A 20,281-nucleotide genomic window follows, 5' to 3' on the forward strand; every position below is an offset into this window, starting at 1 on the left:
GTAATCCACTACACATTGTGGCCTTGCGTGTCTGTTTATATACGATAGAATGAAACACAGTGTGAATATGGATGGATACTGTTCTGGGTTGATTCAACGGGACATCCACAGCTGAAAAACAATGCCTATTTCAGTAAGTCAACCCCAGACAGGTTTTTCTCTGAGTGTTATTTCTTAGCCAATCACAGAGGGGGTTGAGGATTTGCTTCAAAGGTGCTATCAGAGCCCCGACAGCATCGTAATATCTGCTTAATAAACGCATTGGGACCCAGTGAAAACCCAGTGACGCTGTCTTCTGTTTGAAGCTGATGTGCTCCATCCATCCCCACAGAGTTGGACGCATTCATATGCTGACCATAAGTCATGTTTTGTCTCTGTTTGGATTTTTACATATATTTCTTCATGTTTTCCACGGGAAGTACTTGTGCATCCAAGCATAAAAACATAGTAGACTGGGCCAAGTTTCATGTTCTTTTCAGACTGTGTCTTTCCTCGACTGTGTGTTCTCATGTGTCCGGAATCTCACAGTGCCGTCCATCGCAACCCCTGCCGGTCGGCATGGGTTCAACCCTTAGGAGTTTGGCTGGATGGAGCATTCTTGATGCCAGTGCCCTCTAACCCTAAGGCATTCCTCTTACTGGCCAATGAGTGGTATCCTCTCTCTCTCTCTCTCTCTCTCTCTCTCTCTTTCCACTATCTCTGTATTTCTTCCAAATATATCTCACTCACTATCTTTCTTATTATAATATGATCTGCAGTGGAGGTTGGTGGGAGGAGCTGTAGGAGGACAGGCTCATTCAACTGTCTGGAATGGAACAAATGGAATGGAGTCAAATGTGTGGTTTCCATATGTTTGATACCATTCAATTACATTACAACGAGCCTGTCCTCCTGTAGCTCTTACCACTAGCCTCCAATGATGAGCAGTGCATTTGTAGCCTATTATTTCAACAGGTCCTTACAGCACAGCTCTCATTCTGTACTCTCTGCTGTCCTCTTGAGTTCAAATGCAGGCATTGCTTAATGATGTATGCAAAGAGACAAACCTGCTAGAGAAAATGTATGACCATACACCCAGATTTACCAGGGGCAATCCACTAAATCAAATAAGAAATCCTCTCTTAAAAAAATATTGCTATGTTATCCAGAAACTCCTAATCCTGTATTGGGGATGATAGATGCTCTTACTGGGATGACTAATCAGGAAGTAATCTCAGCAAATCTGGTGACAAAGGAGTAGGACAGAGCGGTTTCTTTAAGCCTTCAGAAGTACTTTTTGAGCCTTGTCCTTTGCAGCCGCCGAGAGCCAGATGACATGCATAGATAAAAACGTTATGGGTTGAAGGGGTTTGGAAGGAGGTTAAGGGTCACACAAGCTTACCATTTCCTGAAACGACTGGAAGCTTATCATTTGTTTGCTGTCAAAGTTAATTAAAAGAGTGTCTGTAAAGACTTATGTGCACCAGATAGGTCCAAGACACATCAAGTAATAGTACTGTAGAACTTTAAAACTATGTATGGAGTCCTCTGGCTTTAGTGTAGATCTGTTCCAGTGGATATTGAACAATGGTTCTGTCCACGATGAGAGGTACAGATGTGGGATCTTAATTTGATCACCCTGTTGCTGGAGACCTCTCCTGCAATGCAGGACATTTTAAACATGTAGTGTAGTTGACATTTAAAAAGGCTTCTGAAGTTTGTGATTTCCACGTAGACATTTCAGACTCGATCTTCCCGGATGAAAAATGGATCAACCCCTACAAACATGTCAATTATAATCCACATAATAATTCACAATTCCTGTTGCTGCAGGATTAGTGTCATCTGTATCGGCAAAGACGCGGGGGACGTAGTGGCTACAGGACATGAGCTACAGAGCATAATCACGGAACTGAAGGAGACAGAGAGGGAGAGAGAGAGAGAGAGAGAGATAGAGAAGAGAGGGATGGGAGTGTTGTTAAAGAGGAGGTGGTGAACCATTTCAGAATTGAAGCTAAAATCTACAAAGTAAAAATGGGTGGAAGTTCAAGCCTAGAATCCTTACCTTACCATGAATTTGCCAAGTACTTTACCAGTCTTATCCAAATGTACTATTTGCTGTACTTGGGTGGCCTCTTTGTGGGGAGAGTAACTGCACCTCAAAATACACCCTTTACCCTTCACACCCTCACCCCTAACTGAAAAACCCTGACATAAAATTCTGTCCACTACCTGTGTTGGCCAGGAAGTAGGTAACAGGGTTGTATAAGGGACTGGACTTGGCCAAGTAGGTGGGCATTGCGGCCAGGAGAGGAGGGATGTGGAGATGTAGGCCAGCCAGCAGTGTGACCAGTCAGAAGTAGGCCAGCAGAGGTTAAAGGCCCCAATCATGGCGCAGATCTACCGCCCTGCTGCTCCACACTATGGTTCAGCTGAGACAACACATACAGGTACGGTCAACGCATGCTGTACATGCTGGCACACCCACACCTAGTACCCTCCTCATGGTGCTGAGTACAGTCATGGACACAAGTTTTGAGAATGACACAAATATTAATTTTCACAAAGTCTGCTGCCTCAGTTTGTATCATGGCAATTTGCATATACTCCAGAATGTTATGAAGAGTGATCTGATGAATTGAAATTAATTGCGAAGTACCTCTTTGCCATGCAAATGCACTGAATCCCCAAAAAACTGCATTTCAGCCCTGCCACAAAAGGACCAGCTGACATCATGTCAGTGATTCTCTTGTTAACACAGGTTTGAGTGTTGACAAGGACAGGGCTGGAGATCACTCTGTCATGCTGATTGAGATCGAATAACAGACTGGAAGCTTCAAAAGGAGGGTGGTGCTTGGAATCATTGTTCTTCCTCGGTCAACCATGGTTACCTGGAAGGAAACACGTGCAGTCATCATTGATATGCACAAAAAGGGCTTCACAGGCAAGGATATTGCTGCCAGTAAGATTGCACCTAAATCAACCATTTATCGGATCATCAAGAACTTCAAGGAGAGCGGTTCAATTGTTGTGAAGAGGGCTTCAGGGCGCCCAAGAAAGTCCAGCAAGCGCCAGGACCGTCTCCTAAAGTTGACTCAGCTGCGGGATTGGGGCACCACCAGTATAGAGCTTGCTCAGGAATGACAGCAGGCAGATGTGAGTGCATCTGCATGCACAGTGAGGTGAAGACTTTTGGAGGATGGCCTGGTGTCAAGAAGGGCAGCAAATAAGCCACTTCTATCCATTTTCTCTGATGAATCCCCTTTTCGATTTGTTTGGGGCATCCGAAAAAAAGCTTGACCGAAGAAGACAAGGTGAGCGCTACCATCAGTCCTGTGTCATGCCAACAGTAAAGCATCCTGAGACCATTCATGTGTGGGGTTGCTTCTCAGCCAAGGGAGTGGGCTCACTCACAATTTTGCCTAAGAACACAGCCATGAATAAAGAATGGTACCAACACATCCTCCGAGAGCAACTTCTCCCAACCATCCAGGAACAGTTTGGTGACAAACAATGCCTTTTCCAGCATGATGGAGCACCTTGCTCCATCAAGACCCACAAATTCTGAAAAACTCTAAGCATTGATTATGCAAGAATGTGCTGCCCAGAAGTCAATTGACAGCATGCCAGGGCAGAGGTCTTGAAAAAGAAGGGTCAACACTTCAAATATTGACTCTTTGCATCAATTTCATGTAATTGTCAATAAAATCCTTATGAAATGCTTGTAATTATACGTCAGTATTCCATAGTAACATCTGACAAAAATATCTAAAGACACTGAGGCAGCAGACTTTGTGAAAATTAATATTTGTGTCATTCTCAAAACTTTTGGGTACATTACTTTTGGGTACATTACTGTAGCAGTAGACTATAACCACAGAATGAAATAGGAAGCAGAGCACCATGCAGGGTACGAGGAAGTTGCCCCAGGTGGGGGCCGCAGGAGCTCCAGCCCAGTAGAGGGCCCATGGCAGGCAGGCCAGCCACACCACCCCCAGGCCCTTAATGCTCCTTCATCGGTTCATCTTCAGAGCAGCCATGGGCTTACACATGGCACAGTACCGCTCATACATCAGCTGGGTGAGTATCCACAGAGAAACAAAACATAAAAGAGAGTTTTAAATCTGGTGTTTAAAGGAGGTAATAAAATGTTATCAAAACATGTAAAAGCAGAAAATGGTTGTACATCCCATATGTCTCAACCAATCTCTGTATTAGCTTCATTTAGAGGGACACTCATTACTAACAGGTCAAAACACCTGAAAACAATTAACACCTAAAATAAAGATCTAATCAGACAGCCAATACAAATAGCATCAAAAACGACTCACCAATGTAACTGACTGCATCTGTCCATCTGTAAATAGCCCACCCAATCTGCCTACCTCATCCCCATGCTGTTTTAATTGTATTTACTTTTCTGTTCTTTTGCACACCAGTATCTCTACTTGCACATCATCATCTGCTCATTTATCACTCCAGTGTTAATTTGCTCAATTGTAATTATTCGCTCCTATGGCCTATTTATTGCCTTACCTCCTTATGCCTTTTGCACACACTGTATATAGACTTTCTTTTTTCTACTGTGCCATTGACTTGTTTATTGTGTTATTGGCTTGTTTATTGTTTACTCCATGTGTAACTCTGTGTTGTTGTCTGTGTCACACTGTAACGGCTGTCATGGGTTGAAGAAGGTGAAGAGGACCAAAGTGCAGCGTGGTATGTGTTCATGATGTATATTTATTTTAACTCAGAACACTATGACCAAAATAACAAAACTAGACCAACACGAAACAGTTCTGTCTGGTGCAGACACAGAGACAGAAAACAATTACCCACCAATCATATTGGGAACACAGGCTACCTAAGTATGGTTCTCAATCAGAGACAATGATTGACAGCTGCCTCTGATTGGGAACCATACCAGGCCAAAAGCCGAAATACAAAACATAGAACAAAACATCAAATACCCACCCCAACTCACGCCCCGACCAAACTAAAACAGAGACATAAAAAAGGAACTAAGGTCAGGACGTGACATTACCCCCCCAAAGGTACGGACTGCGGCCGCAAAACCTAACCCCATAGGGGAGGGTCTGGGTGGGCATCTGTCCGCGGTAGCGGCTCTGGCGCGGGACGTGGACCCCACTCCACCATAGTATTGGCCCACATTTGGAGCGGTGACCCTCGCCGCCGACCTCGGACTGGGGACCCTTGCAGCGGGCCCTGAATAGATGGGAGATTCTGGTAGTGCCGGAGTAAAGGGTGACTCCGGCGGTGCCGGAGTGAAGGGCGGCTCTGGCGGCTCCTGACTGACGGGCGGCTCTGGCAGCTCCTGACTGACGGGCGGCTCTGGCAGCGCTGGACAGGAGGGAGTCTCTGGAAGCGCTGGACAGGAGGGAGACTCTGGAAGCGCTGGACAGGAGGGAGACTCTGGAAGCGCTGGACAGGAGGGAGACTCTGGAAGCGCTGGACAGGAGGGAGACTCTGGAAGCGCTGGACAGGAGGGAGACTCTGGAAGCGCTGGACAGGAGGGAGACTCTGGAAGCGCTGGACAGGAGGGAGACTCTGGAAGCGCTGGACAGGCGTGAGCACCTGGAGGGAGGAGACAGAGAGACAGCCTGGTGTGTGGAGGAGGCACCGGATGGACCGGACTGTGGAGGCGCACTGGAGGTCTCGAGCACTGAGCCTGCACAACCTGTCCTGGCTTGATACTCCCTGTAGCCTGGCAAGTGCGGCGGGGTGGAACAGACCGCACTTGGCTGTGCTGGCGAACCGGGGACAACGTGCGTAGGGCTGGTGCCATATAACCCGGGCCGAGAAGACGCACTGGAGTCCAGATGTACTGAGCCGGCTTCATTATTCCTGGCTCGATGCCCACTCTAGCCCGGCCGATACGAGGAGCTGCGATGTAGCGCACCGGGCTATGCCTGCACAGTGGGGAAACCGTGTGCCTCACGGCATAACACGGTGCCTTGCCCCGGTCAACCTCTCGCCACGGTAAGCACGGGGAGTTGGCTCAGGTCTCCTACCTGACTTAGCCACACTCCCCGTGAGCCCCCACCAATATTTTGGGGGGGGCTGCCTCTCGGGCTTCCTTGCCAGTCGTGTTCCCTCAAAGCGCCGGCTCCCTTTACCTGCTGCCTCCGCTCTCCTGGCTGCCTCCACCTGTTCCCATGGGAGGCGATCCCTTCCAGCCAGGATCTCCTCCCATGTGTAGGATCCCTTCCCGTCCAGAATGTCCTCCATTGTCCATTCCTCCTTCTTACCACGCTGCTTGGTTCTTTTGTGGTGGGTAGTTCTGTAACGGCTGTCGTGGGTTGAAGAAGGTGAAGAGGACCAAAGTGCAGCGTGGTATGTGTTCATGATGTATATTTATTTTAACTCAGAACACTACGACCAAAATAACAAAACTAGACCAACACGAAACAGTTCTGTCGGGTGCAGACACAGAGACAGAAAACAACTACCCACCAATCATAGTGGGAGCACAGGCTACCTAAGTATGGTTCTCAATCAGAGACAACGATTGGCAGCTGCCTCTGATTGGGAACCATACCAGGCCAAAAGCAGAAATACAAAACATAGAACAAAACATCAAATGCCCACCCCAACTCACGCCCCGACCAAACTAAAACAGAGACATAAAAAGGAACTACGGTCAGGATGTGACGCACACTGCTTTGCTTTATCTTGGCCATGTCGCAGTTGTAAATGTGAACTTGTTCTCAACTAGCCTACCTGGTTAAATAAAGGTGAAATATTTTTTTTGTTTAAGACTTAGAAGAGACAGAACCCCTAGTCGGTCACCATAGCAACGATGAAGCCGTAGAGGACGAGGAGGAGGTCGGAGACGGCCAGGCGGAGGACGATGATGTTCATGGGGATCAACAGGAAGTGTGTGTTCCTCGTCAACACGACTGTGACCAGAAGGTTGTTGGAGACAGAGACGATGGTGATGAGGAGGAACATGAGGAAAGAGAGGATGCTGTAGCCCTCCCGAAGGAAGACTGTGGCCACTGCCAAGATGATGGGCACTGTACCCTCTGCCAAAGCTGTGCCACCCTCTGCCAATGGTGTGCCATGGACCAAACCCCAATCCAAGCCTAGATCAGCCAAGGCCTTGCTGTTGCTGTTCATCTCAACCACAACCACAACCGTAACCTCTGAGCTCCCTGCTCAAGATGTTCTGAGGATCTCCCTCTCCCCTCCCACCTGAGTGGCCCCTCTACTGAATTGGAATCATCCCGTCATATTCTGGACCGATTAGCGTGATTCCGTACTTTGTGGAGTGGCTGGATCAGGGATGAAGGTGACAGATGGTAATCCCTCCTTTTTTGGGCCATTTACCAAATGAAGCTGATATGATAAATGGGATTAAACACTGTTGGTGTTGATTGGATAATATGAGTAGTCAACACTGTAACACTGTATGTTAGTTAATTAGATGTTTTGGTATTTGGAAGATTGCCTGTGTAGTATGTATCCATCTATATCTTGATGTTTCATCGTAAACAAAGGATGAACCCCACCCTCAACCCTTTCACACACATTGCACTGCTTTGGTAACTCTTATATGAGTGTGTGCGTGCACGTACGTGTGTGTATGTTAGGTCAGTAATGCCACTCAGCATAAAGCATGTCATTCTGACCTCTTCTGGGAAAACGCTGGGTCTGAAAGTCATGACGGGACAGAATGTTGTCAGGAAGAGTGCAGATGGGACAGGAGAGGGTGAATCTTATTTACACTCCAGGATGTCCTGCCATTCTCCTTCGCTCCAACACCACTGTTTGAAGACAAGACCAGACCTAACCCCCCCTTCCAACTGCTGACAGATGCTGGAGTATAGACGGATGAAGGGGTTGTGTGTGTGTGTGTGCCGGGGGGGGATTGTGTGTGTGTGTGTGTGTGTGTCAGTGTGTGCATCTGTGTGTCTGTGCGTATGGGCGTGTAAGCGCCAGCGTGCGTGCGTGCGTGCGTGCGTGTGCGTGCATGGACAGTATGCCCATGCATGTTTGTGTATGTGCACGTGTGTGGAGTGTATGAATGTAGGTGACCCTCTCTGGTACTACTGGCACAGGAAAGAGTGGAGTTGAGGGGAGGGGGAGAGAGGAGGGAGGTTGTTGAAAAGTCAGATGGGCTAAGTGAGCGGTCACAGTCCACTGACGTGCCTCAGAGAGGGAGGGCGAGGGAGAGCTCAAAAGAGTGACTCAAAGTGACAGGGAGTGGGTCAGAGAGGTAGAGGGAGGGAGCCACAGGGGCACAGCGAGTGATACTGACGGAGAGAGAGAGAGAGAAGGAGAGAGATCCAGAGTTATGGCGCCTGTGACCGGACCACTGGCGCTCATGCTGCTACTTCTGGGGTTAGACCGCTACACCTCCTCTGCTGCTGCCGCCAAGGTGAGTCCCACTTTTACCACGCACACGTGAGTGCGTTCGTCATTCAGACTCACTGTCACACCCTCATTGGTAGCTAGACGTATGGAAGGACTGCCAAGAGTGGTCAGGGAGATGTGGGCATGGGACACACAATACAAATCAAATCACATTTTATTGTTCACATTCACATATTTAGCAGATGTTAGTGCGGGTGTAGCGAGTTGCTTGTGTTCCTAGCTCCAACAGTGCAGTAGTGTCTAACAATTCAGCAGTAGTATCTAACAATTCAGCTTGACTTGTTTTGTTGCTGACTTTTTTGGACATTTTCAAGTGTTGTTGTGTGGTTTGGGGATTTTGGACGGTGTACTGTATGATGACTTAGTGCTGTGTTTCAGGGGTTTGTATCTATGTGGTTTTGAAACATAACGAGCATGTTTGTGTGTGTCTTTGTCTGAGTTTTGCGGTTTCTCTGAGTAGCGCCCGGGTACTGTTGCATGCTGGGTAGATCAGATCAGATGATGCAGATCCCAGCAGAAGCCATTAAACAATATCGTTCTGTTTACCCAACGTCTGTCCAACTCTGGTCAAAGTAAACAAACGCTCTCAAATACGCTTTGATGATGTCAAAACACTGTGTATGCCCAGGAGTACACTACTGCCAAAAAACTAACTATTCATCATGCACAAACACAGTTTTCTCTGTAGGGGGATTGGGTGTTGGGTTATATAGTGGTGGTTAATGTTATTCTAGTATGATGAAAGACAGGCAGGAAATAATAGTCTGACCTTTCCACTGTTTTAAAGAACTGTGGAAAATTCCATTGATTTGAGTGGATAAGAGGATTGGCGAGGGCATTGTCTCTATAGGGCATCGTCTTCAACATTCAGTTGGGAACCGCTAAGAGATTCGGCCCTGGTACGTTCATCAGGTAACTCTCAAACCGTGACTTTGTGACTTCTGACACACAATGGGAAGTCATCAGAGACAAGAAAAGCATGTCAGTACACTGTTGTGTGTGGTTATTTGGGATGTTCCTCAGTCCACAATGACACACAGCACCAGGCCTGTGCGGGTGTGTCTTACAGTTATCCGCTCTTCTCCCTCCACCACAACAGAACCGGTGTGACAAGACAACCCTGGTGATGACCAAGACAGAGTGCCACTCCTGTAGCGTCAGCTCCAACGTGGGCTGTCCAGCAGGCTTCAACAAGAAGATCCCCGGGAAGGGAAACCCAGACTGCAAGTGAGTGGGCAAGGGGGTAAGGGTGGAAGAGGGCATATGGGGAGGAAATGAGGGTGGAAGAAGGATATGGGGGGAGAAGTGGACAGAATAGGGAAGGGAGTGAGGCAGAAATGGAATAGATGGAGGAGCTATCTCTTATTAGTATCTAAGTAATATCTCATGTCTCTGCTTCACCTAAGACACAACCGGGTATGTTGTGCAGAGCGTTGTGACTAATGTGGCACTGCATCCTACACCCAGTGATATGTCATCTCTCTCTCTGTAGGTACCGTGTGAGTCCCATGGCCAGTCTGGTGCTGAATATCAAGGGCTGTTCTCATGAGTGTTACAAGGAGGTGGTTGAGCCTCACTGCTGTCCAGGGTACTGGGGACCAGACTGCATCGGTGAGTAAAACAACACACTGCATCCAATACTGTAATCGATCACTGCTGCTCATCGTTGAGTCATCAAGCCGCATTGATGAGGAAATCAACACCAGATGAAAAGACAAACCATTTTGGTGGTGGTAACATCATTTCTGAAATCCCTACTTCACCCCAGATGCTCACTTTTCAAAGGCTTGCTTTGAAACAGAGGGTTTCTCGTATGTGCTCATGTTTTGGTGGTTCTGTAACACGGTAAGTTGTGGAGACTCTGAGGGAATGTTTTGATAGGAAGAGTTCAGAAGTGTACTTGGCTGCTACTGCCATTGAATCCGAGTGCTGAGTGCTGTGTGACAAAAAAAACAGGAGGAAAGCGCTCGCATCCCTCCTCGGAGAGGAAGAGTGGCATGTTTCAGGAAAAAAAAATGCTACAGGGGAACAAATAGACAGAACAGAAAGCTGTCCAAAGTAGGAAAGTGTGTCAGCAGTGTCCTGTGTTCATCGGCAGGCCAGGACAACCCACATTGTGGTATTGGGTGCAGGATGCAGGTTAGGCCTTTCGGAGCAGGGGACTCGCACACTTCCTTCCTCCCAATTAGGGCTCATCGTCAGCAGGCCCCTGTCTTCCAGGAATGTGCTGACATCCCGATAGTACTGAGTCCAGGCTTCCTCTCTCTAGTTCTTTTGTTCCTGTCATAGACTCTTCTTATCCCCCCCTCCCACACTCTCTCGCTTTCTCACACGCACATGCACGCACGCGTGCACGCACGCACGGACACACACAAAGACACTAACACACACATTCTCTCTCTCTCCCCCCCTCCCTCCCTCCCTCCCAGTGATTGTATTGTGAGGTTATCAAAGATGGGCAATAGTAAGTACATTAACAGGGGCCATAGTTCTTCCTCTCTGTCTCAATGGTTCCCTGTGTTGTTCTGTGACAGGGTAACATGGAGGTGTGAAGTATTCTCTGTCCTGGTGAGACATGATGCATGTCGACTGAATTACTCTCCCCACATTTTAGGTACAAATGACCCACATTAGAAGGTTATCATTTATTTAAGGTAAATATTGGGTAAACATTAAAGGATATTATTGCAATTGGGTGACCATTTCTGCTCAGGAATGGTGAGTGAGTGAGAATCTGCTGACAAGAACAACTACTTTCCTAGAGTCTGCTGATTGTAAGGAGACCCTTGGCAACCCCCTGTGCATGCTTGTGTTTACATTGTGTGTGTGCAGCTTGAGGGAAGGAAGGGGATGAGTGATTATGGGCCGTTCTGATAAGAGAGGCACACAGGAGAGAGTGAGGAGGAAAGAGGAGGAGAGAGACAGAGGAGAGGAGGAGAGGAAGTGGTCATTACGTCCAGGCTATTGTCAAGTCACGTGCTACCCTGGACATTGGAACAACACACACCATTCGGTTTCCAATCACTGTTTCATTGAGATTGGTTGTCCATCTTTCTGTTGATATGAGACTAATGCGAATGGTACTGTCTTCCTGTCCCAGAGTGCCCAGAGGACGCAGACAGGCCCTGCAGTAATAATGGACTGTGTTCTGAAGGCATGGGTGGCAACGGGAGCTGCAGCTGTAAGGTACTGGATGATGACGCATAGACACACATATGCAAGTAAACACATATACACGCACACACGCACAGACAAAGAATGGTCCATCACTGTGTTTGTCCTCCTCAGCCTGGCTTCGTGGGAACAGCTTGTGAAGACTGTGCAGATAATCTTTACGGCTCAACCTGTAGTTCTGGTAACCAACTCGGTCCCTTTCTTTAAGATTGCGATGCTTTACCTACCCCATTTTGTGACTGCCCCGTGCACCTAGAGATACAGTCCACGTTGGTCCCGTTTGTTGATGATCCATTGCATTGTAATATTGACCTGTTTCTCTCTCTGTCGTTCCCATCATTCTCCATTTGCCGGTCCATCAGCCTGCACGTGTGGACATGGCCTGTGTAATGCTGGTATCCACGGTGACGGGATATGCACCTGTTTCTCTGGGTATAAAGGCCCAAAATGTGATCTGGGTAAGAGAACCAGTGGTGAAGCATGCTTATGACATGTCTTATAATGTGCTAGAACTGTATCATAATGCATTATTCCTGTCGGCATTAACTCCCTGATCTCCCTGATCCCTGTATGTTTTCATCTAATGACAACTTGCTCCCACCTTAATAACAGAATGTGTCTCTGTCATCTTTCAGAGCTGCCGGAGTGCTCTTCTCTGCTTTGTCCACAGAACACTCGCTGTATGCAGGGCTCGCTGGACGGGTCGCTGCGTTGTCAATGTCTACCTGGCTACCGAACCTCTGGAGATCAATGCATATGTGAGTGACAGCATGGCTGTGTCCCTATTCTCTGTAAATGGGTAGCCTTATGGCCTTATGGCTACTAGCGGCCTAGTACTAAGTGAGTTACGGTGCGTTCGGAATGTATTCAGACCCCTTAACTTTTTCCACATTTTGTTACGTTACAGCCTTATTCTAAAATGTATGAAATAAAAATGTTCCTCATCAGTCTATATACAATACCCCATAATGACAGAAAAATCATAATAATTTGAAAATGTATTAAAAATAAAAAAAACGTAAATACCTTATTAACATAATTATTCAAACCCTTTGCTATGAGACTCGAAATTGAGCTCAGATGCATCCTGTTTCCATAGATCATCCTTGAGATAAGTCCACCTGTGGTAAATTCAATTGATTGGACATGATTTGGAAAGGCACACATCTGTCTATATAAGGACCCACAGTTGACAGTGCATGTCAGAGCAAAAACCAAGCCATGAGGTCGAAGGAATTGTCTGTAGAGCTCCGAGACAGGATTGTGTCGAGGCACAGATCTGGGGAAGGGTACCAAAACATTTCTGCAGCATTGAAGGTCCCCAAGAACACAGTGGCCTCCGTCATTCATAAATGGAAGAAGTTTGAAACCACCAAGACCCTTCCTAGAGCTGGCCGCCGGCCAAACTGAGCAATCGGGGGAGAAGGGCTTTGGTCAGGGAAGTGACCAAGAACCCGATGGCCACTCTGACGGAGCTCCAGAGTTCCTCTGTGGAGATGGGAGAACCTTCCAGAAGGACAACCATCTCTGCAGCACTCCACCAAAAGGCAACTAAATGACTCTCAGACCATGAGAAACAAGATTCTCTGCTCTGATGAAACCAATATCGAACTCTTTGGTCTGAATGCCAAGTGTCACGTCTGGAGGAAACCTGGCAAACATCCCTACGGTGAAGCATGGTGGTGGCAGCATCATGCTGTGGGGAGGTTTTTCAGTGTCAGGGACTGGGAGACTAGTCAGGATCGAGGGAAAGATGAACGCAGCAAAGTACAGAGAGATCCTTGATGAAAACCTGCTCCAGAGCGCTCAGGACCTCAGACTGGGGAGAAGGTTTACCTTCCAACAGGACAACGGTCCTAAGCAGACAGCCAAGACAATGGCATGAGGGGCTTTGGGACAAGTCTCTGAATGTCCATAATTAAGTGACCCAGCCAGAACCCGGACTTGAACCCGATTGAACATCTCTTTAGAGACCTGAAAATAGCTGTAGAGTGACGTTCCCCATCCAGCCTGACAGAGCTTGAGAGGATCTGCAGAGAAGAATTGGAGAGCCTCCCCAAATATAGGTGTGCCAAGGTTGTAGCGTCATACCCAAGAAGACTCGAGGCTGTAATCGCTGCCAAAGGTGCTTCAACAAAATACTGAGTAAAGGGTCTGAATACTTATGTAAATGTGATATTTCAGTTTTTGAATTTTTGATACATTTGCTAAAATATCTAATAACCTGTTTTTACTCTGTCATTATGGGGTATTGTGAATAGACTGATGAGGGGGAACATTTTGTTTAATCCATTTTAGAATAAGGCAGTAATGTAACAAACTCTGGAAAAGGTCAATGGGTCTTAATACTTTCCGAATGGACTGTATATAATAGTTTATAAGATGATTTGTCTCCTCTCACAGCCATAAACCCGTGCCTGCAGCAGGTGTGCCACATCCATGCCACCTGTGCCCATGTGGGGCCCAACAAGCAATTGTGTACCTGTGCCCAGGGCTACAGCGGGGACGGGCACGTGTGTGTTCCCATAGACCCCTGTCAAACACACCTGGGGGGGTGCTCTGCTGACTCTGCGCGCTGCGTGTACGATGGGCCAGGGAAGGTGTGTGTGTGTGTGTGTGGGGGGGGGGGGGGGGGGGGGGGTGGTTCTCTAACTGACAAATGAAACGGATTGATAATGCAAGTCAAATATAACATTTTATTGCTTCAATTGGTGATAATGTGCCATTTATTTGAGGGTGGACGTGTTTGGTGAACCACCCCCTGAGTGGTGTTTTTGGTTTCTCTCGTAGTCTCATTGTGAGTGTCAAGACGGGTTTGACCACCTGACAGGAGGGGTGAGCTGCAGCCTGAAGGACTTGTGCAGACCTAACTCCTGCAGCAAACACGCCAACTGTTCAACAGTGGAGCCAAACATAGTAGAGTCAGTGTGTTTCTGTTCTCTTTGACTTAGTGTGTTTAAAGATATTTGTGCAGTAAAACCATCCTTTTTTCAAAAGAGCATCTTACCTTTGTACATCTCTCTTACTCCAGGTGCACATGTCACGAGGGTTACGTCGGCAACGGCAAGATTTGCTATGGCAACATCATGCAGCGTCTGAACGATCTGAACTCAGAGCCCGGAGGCCAATGGACCGGTCAGCTCAGCAATGCCATCACACTCTTTGGTGCGTCTCATTGGTTAATCATCAGCCAATCAGTGACTCATTAAAGTTGCAGAAAAACACCTCTTTTGTCATGGGCCTTGGTTTATATAGTCTCTCTCTCTCTATCTCTATCTCTCTTTTCCTCCTCCTCCTCCTCCTGCTCCAGGTGCCATTACTTGGCCCCTGAGCAACTTTGGCCCCTTCACCATCTTCGTCCCAATCAACAAGGGCTTCAAAGGAACTCCGGTAACATACACACTAGGCACCTAGAGAACTGTAGCTATATGGATACACAGTAGTCACCTAGAGGCACTGTATCTATATTGATACACAGTAGTCACCTAGAGGCACTGTATCTATATGATACACAATAGACACCTAGAGAACTGTATCTATATGATACACAGTGGACACCTAGAGAACTGTAGCTACAGTGGGGCAAAAAAGTATTTAGTCAGCCACCAATTGTGCAAGTTCTCCCACTTAAAAAGATGGGAGAGGCCTGTAATTTTCATCATAGGTACACTTCAACTATGACGGACAAAATGAGGAAAAAAAATCCAGAAAATCACATTGTAGGATTTTTAATGAATTAATTTGCAAATTATGGTGGAAAATAAGTATTTGGTCACCTACAAACAAGCAAGATTTCTGGCTCTCACAGACCTGTAACTTCTCCTTTAAGAGGCTACTCTGTCCTCCACTCGTTACCTGTATTAATGGCACCTGTTTGAACTTGTTATCAGTATAAAAGACACCTGTCCACAACCTCAAACAGTCACACTCCAAACTCCACTATGGCCAAGACCAAAGAGCTGTCAAAGGACACCAGAAACAAAATTGTAGACCTGCACCAGGCTGGGATGACTGAATCTGCAATAGGTAAGCAGCTTGGTTTGAAGAAATCAACTGTGGGAGCAATTATTAGGAAATGGAAGACATACAAGTCCACTGATAATCTCCCTCGATCTGGGGCTCCATGCAAGATCTCACCCCGTGGAGTCAAAATGATCACAAGAACGGTGAGAAAAAATCCCAGAACCACACGGGGGGACCTAGTGAATGACCTGCAGAGAGCTGGGACCAAAGTAACAAAGCCTACCATCAGTAACACACTACGCCGCCAGGGACTCAAATCCTGCAGTGCCAGACGTGTCCCCCTGCTTAAGCCAGTACATATCCAGGCCCGTCTGAAGTTTGCTAGAGAGCATTTGGATGATCCAGAAGAAGATTGGGAGAATGTCATATGGTCAGATGAAACCAAAATATAACTTTTTGGTAAAAACTCAACTCGCCGTGTTTGGAGGACAAAGAATGCTGAGTTGCATCCAAAGAACACCATACCTACTGTGAAGCATGGGGGTGGAAACATCATGCGTTGGGGCTGTTTTTCTGCAAAGGGACCAGGACGACTGATCCGTGTAAAGGAAAGAATGAATGGGGCCATGTATCGTGAGATTTTGAGTGAAAACCTCCTTCCATCAGCAAGGGCATTGAAGATGAAACGTGGCTGGGTCTTTCAGCATGACAATGATCCCAAACACACCGCCCGGGCAACGAAAGAGTGGCTTCGTAAGAAGCATTTCAAGGTCCTGGAGTGGCCTAGCCAGTCTCCAAATCTCAACCCCATAGAACATCTTTGGAGGGAGTTGAAAGTCTGTGTTGCCCAGCAACAGCCCCAAAACATCACTGCTCTAGAGGAGATCTGCATGGAGTAATGTGCCAAAATACCAGCAACAGTGTGTGAAAACCTTGTGAAGACTTACAGAAAACGTTTGACCTCTGTCATTGCCAAAAAAGGGTATATAACAAAGTATTGAGATAAACTTTTGTGAGAGCCAGAAATCTTGCTTGTTTGTAGGTGACCAAATACTTATTTTCCACCATCATTTGCAAATAAATTCATTAAAAATCCTACAATGTGATTTTCTGGATTTTTTTTTCTAATTTTGAAGTGTACCTATGATGAATATTACAGGCCTCTCTCATCTTTTTAAGTGGGAGAACTTGCACAATTGGTGGCTGACTAAATACTTTTTTGCCCCACTGTATATGATACACAGTAGACACCTGGAGACACTGTAGCTGTATGATACACAGTAGACACCTAGAGGCACTGTAGCTATATGATACACAGTAGACACCTAGAGGCACTATGGCTATATGATACACAGTAGACACCTAGAGGCACTATGGCTGTATGATACACAGTAGACACCTGGAGACACTGTAGCTATATTGCTGTATATTTTGTATATTTTTTTGGAACACAAGATCAATATTTTTTACTTTTCCCCCTATAGCTGAAATATTTATCATGTTTGTTGTAACAGTGAGTATGTGTTGTTCTGTCTCAGCTGATAACTCTGATGGCTGACCCAATGAAGGCTAAGTACCTGTGTAAGCTGCACATTGCTCCCGTGGAGATGCCCTATGACATGCTGAACAGAGGGGTCATCTACTACACTCTGACGGGCAAGGCAGGGGAGACGGTGACGACAGATGACGTGAGACACACACGCACACACACGCACGCACACACACACACACACACACACACACACACACACACACACACACACACACACACACACACACACACACACACACACACACACACACACACACACACACACACAGGGGCAAGCCTCATTACCAAGGCCCTCCTGATTTAGACTGACAAATGTGAACACCGTCCCAAGAGTGTGCTTCTCATAGTAGTAGTGATGACAAGCACAAGACGGTCCAATGAGAAACACTGCTCCAATGACAGGTCACGCTGGTCATGTCAGCAAAATAACTTGATGATCCCCTCCACAGGACAAGCAGCTCAAGATCCGTATCCATGGCAGCAGGAAGAAGGGCGGGGTCCTGCAGTCTGATGTCATCGCTTCCAATGGGATCATCCATATTATCAACAAGCTGATGGACAGTGTCTCACCCACGGTGGAGAGCGACAAAAAGGTACACAAATACCAGAGACAGAGGTTACGTCACAAACGGCAACCTATTCCCTATTTAGTGCATGACTTTTAGTCAAAGGTAGTGCAGTACATAGGAAATAGGGTGCCATTTGGAACCAACAAGACACATTGTTTATTATACTTAGAATAGCATTTGTAACGCCTACATTTGTGCCTACTTTTAAATTTGATTTATTTACCCCGTATTCGACCAGGTAAGTTGACTGAGAACACATTCTCATTTACAGCAACGACCTGGGGAATAGTTACAGGGGAGAGGAGGGGGATGAATGAGCCAACTGAAAGCAACAAGACTGGTTGTTAAGTTAGGCTAAATTCCATTTTGACATGACTTGTCATGTTATCTTTTCCAGGAGAATCTGATGAAGATTCTATCAGACTATGGGAAGTTTTCCAAGTTCAAGGATTTGTTGATGGTACTGTCTTCTGTATTCATTTCATGTTATTTAAATTTGATTTAACATATTCTATGTATTATTCAGAGTGGGTATAGTATATCAGATATGAAGTAACATCAACCTGTTGTTTGATATCTTATTGATGTATTGTTATTCTTATTTGTATGTATTTATATGCAACTCAATTTTTGGTATGAAATATTCAACCTAAATAAAGTTTGATTTGGTTTGAATTCATCTGTCCAGAAAGCCAATGTTGATTCTGTATTGGAGGAGGCTGGGCCCTCCACCATCTTTGCCCCCACCAACACAGCCTTCGATGCCATGAAGGAGGGACAGCTGGACTATCTCACCTCTAGTGAGGTAGGGAATGGGTGACCTCATGTGCACATACACATACACACTCACACGCATGTACATTTGCAAACTCTTATGCCTCTGATGACACAAACACACACATCATTTTGCAATGCATGTGATGTCTCCAGACCGTGACTGTGATGTGTGTGTGTTTGGCTTATTTTTGTCTGATTTCAGGGAAGCACTAAACTACTGGAGCTACTAAGGAATCATGTGATCCCCTCATTCAATGTGAGTGTGCATGTTAGGCTACATGTCAATCACCAAACCAGATCATGTAGAGTCCCTTAGACTTCAAGGTCTGTCCGTATTCATTAATCTTCTCAGAGTATGAGTGCTGATCTAGGATCTGTTATGTCCTGTTATGTTATGTCTATATCATAATGAATTAGATTACATGAACAGGAGATCTGATCCTAGATCAGCACTCCCACTCTGAATATTCTGTGAATGTGTTTGCATATGGTTGTTGTTTTTCATTGGTTTGAAGTTGGAGTGCTATAATGCTGTGAGCAACCAGCGGATTAGGACCATTGCCAATCAGATCCTCTCGTTCAATGTGACTGAAAACGTAAGTACATGTGACACATCAACACAAGCAAAGAGGTGTATATGGTGTGTGTGTGTGCGTGTAAGTGTGTGTACAGTAGGTGTGTGTGTCTGACTCTGACAAAACCCCATAGGGTCAAATCCTGGTCAACGGCATGGCTGTACTGGAGGCAGACGTGGAGGCCAAGAACGGACGCCTCTATTCGATGGACGGAGTTCTAATCCCGCCCTCCATCGAGCCGGTACTGCCTCACAGGTGTGACATCACAGAGAACAAACTTTTGAAGGTGAGTTTGAGTGCCAGGTTTTGTGATCGTCCCCCCGCAATTCACATTAAGTGTTTTAGTTTCCGAGGTTTTGTTCATTATTAACTTATTATTAGAGTCATCCTTAATTTAGATTTAGCGAGGTAGTTTGTTCTGGTTGCTTGTCCTCATTTGAGTGTCTCTCTTTACGGACATGTTTACTACCCAGGGTGACTGTGTCAGCTGCTCAAAGGTGACCAAGTCCGGCTGCGCATCCGGAGTGTCCACAGTAAGAACCCACACACACTCAACCCCAAATAGTTTGCAAATACTGTATAGAGACCTAAGCATCCCTTTCAGTTGCTTTCACATGGCTCGTTCCTTAACCTTGTACAGCGCCTCCAGAAAGTATTCATACCCTTTGACTTATTCCACATTTTCTTGTGTTACATCCCGAATTTAAAACGGATAAAAAAAATATTTGTTTTCTCACCCATCTACACACAATAGCCCATCATGAAAAAGGGAAAAAACATTTTTTGTAATGTTTGTAAATGTATTGGAAATTAAATACAGAAATGTACATGCAGTACCAGTCAAAAGTTTGGACACACCTACTCATTCAACGGTTTTCCTTCATTTTTACTATTTTCTACATTGTAGAAACCAGAAATGTGTTAAACAAATACAAATATATTTTATATTTGAGATTCTTCAAAGTAGCCACCCTTTGCCTTGATGACAGTATTCACACCCGTAAGTCACTACTCAGGCTCCCGAGTGGCGCAGCGGTCTAAGGCACTGCATCTCAGTGCAAGAGGCATCACTACAATCCCTGGTTCCAATCCAGGCTGTATCACATCTGGCCTTGATTGGGAGTCCCATAGGGCGGCGCACAATGGGCCCAGCATTGGCCCAGCAAGCCGTTATTATAAATAAGAATTCGTTCTTAACTGACTTTCCTAGTTAAATAAAGGTTTAAAAAATCTATTAAAAAAATGTATGTTAGGATCACCTTTGGCAGCTGTAAGTGTTTATGAGTAAGTCTCCA

General features: G+C 46.1%; 1 protein-coding gene across 1 annotated transcript in view; it reads left to right on the forward strand.

Moving 5' to 3' along the window:
- The first annotated feature begins 8,215 nt into the window (after positions 1–8,215).
- The window catches only part of LOC139378655 (stabilin 2), a 40,569-nt gene continuing 28,503 nt past the window's right edge, over positions 8,216–20,281 (forward strand). The window contains exons 1-19 of the mRNA XM_071121028.1: positions 8,216–8,380; positions 9,476–9,603; positions 9,869–9,987; positions 11,477–11,562; positions 11,665–11,731; positions 11,913–12,008; positions 12,186–12,308; positions 13,954–14,150; positions 14,341–14,471; positions 14,582–14,715; positions 14,861–14,940; positions 17,052–17,201; positions 17,515–17,658; positions 18,032–18,094; positions 18,323–18,439; positions 18,614–18,667; positions 18,927–19,007; positions 19,120–19,272; positions 19,460–19,519. Coding sequence (XP_070977129.1) covers positions 8,297–8,380; positions 9,476–9,603; positions 9,869–9,987; positions 11,477–11,562; positions 11,665–11,731; positions 11,913–12,008; positions 12,186–12,308; positions 13,954–14,150; positions 14,341–14,471; positions 14,582–14,715; positions 14,861–14,940; positions 17,052–17,201; positions 17,515–17,658; positions 18,032–18,094; positions 18,323–18,439; positions 18,614–18,667; positions 18,927–19,007; positions 19,120–19,272; positions 19,460–19,519 — 2,067 coding nt within the window. The 5' untranslated portion in view covers positions 8,216–8,296. The remainder of the gene's footprint in view (positions 8,381–9,475; positions 9,604–9,868; positions 9,988–11,476; positions 11,563–11,664; positions 11,732–11,912; positions 12,009–12,185; positions 12,309–13,953; positions 14,151–14,340; positions 14,472–14,581; positions 14,716–14,860; positions 14,941–17,051; positions 17,202–17,514; positions 17,659–18,031; positions 18,095–18,322; positions 18,440–18,613; positions 18,668–18,926; positions 19,008–19,119; positions 19,273–19,459; positions 19,520–20,281) is intronic.

The sequence above is a fragment of the Oncorhynchus clarkii genome, chromosome 21, assembly GCF_045791955.1.
Source record: "Oncorhynchus clarkii lewisi isolate Uvic-CL-2024 chromosome 21, UVic_Ocla_1.0, whole genome shotgun sequence".
NCBI lineage: Eukaryota > Metazoa > Chordata > Actinopteri > Salmoniformes > Salmonidae > Oncorhynchus > Oncorhynchus clarkii.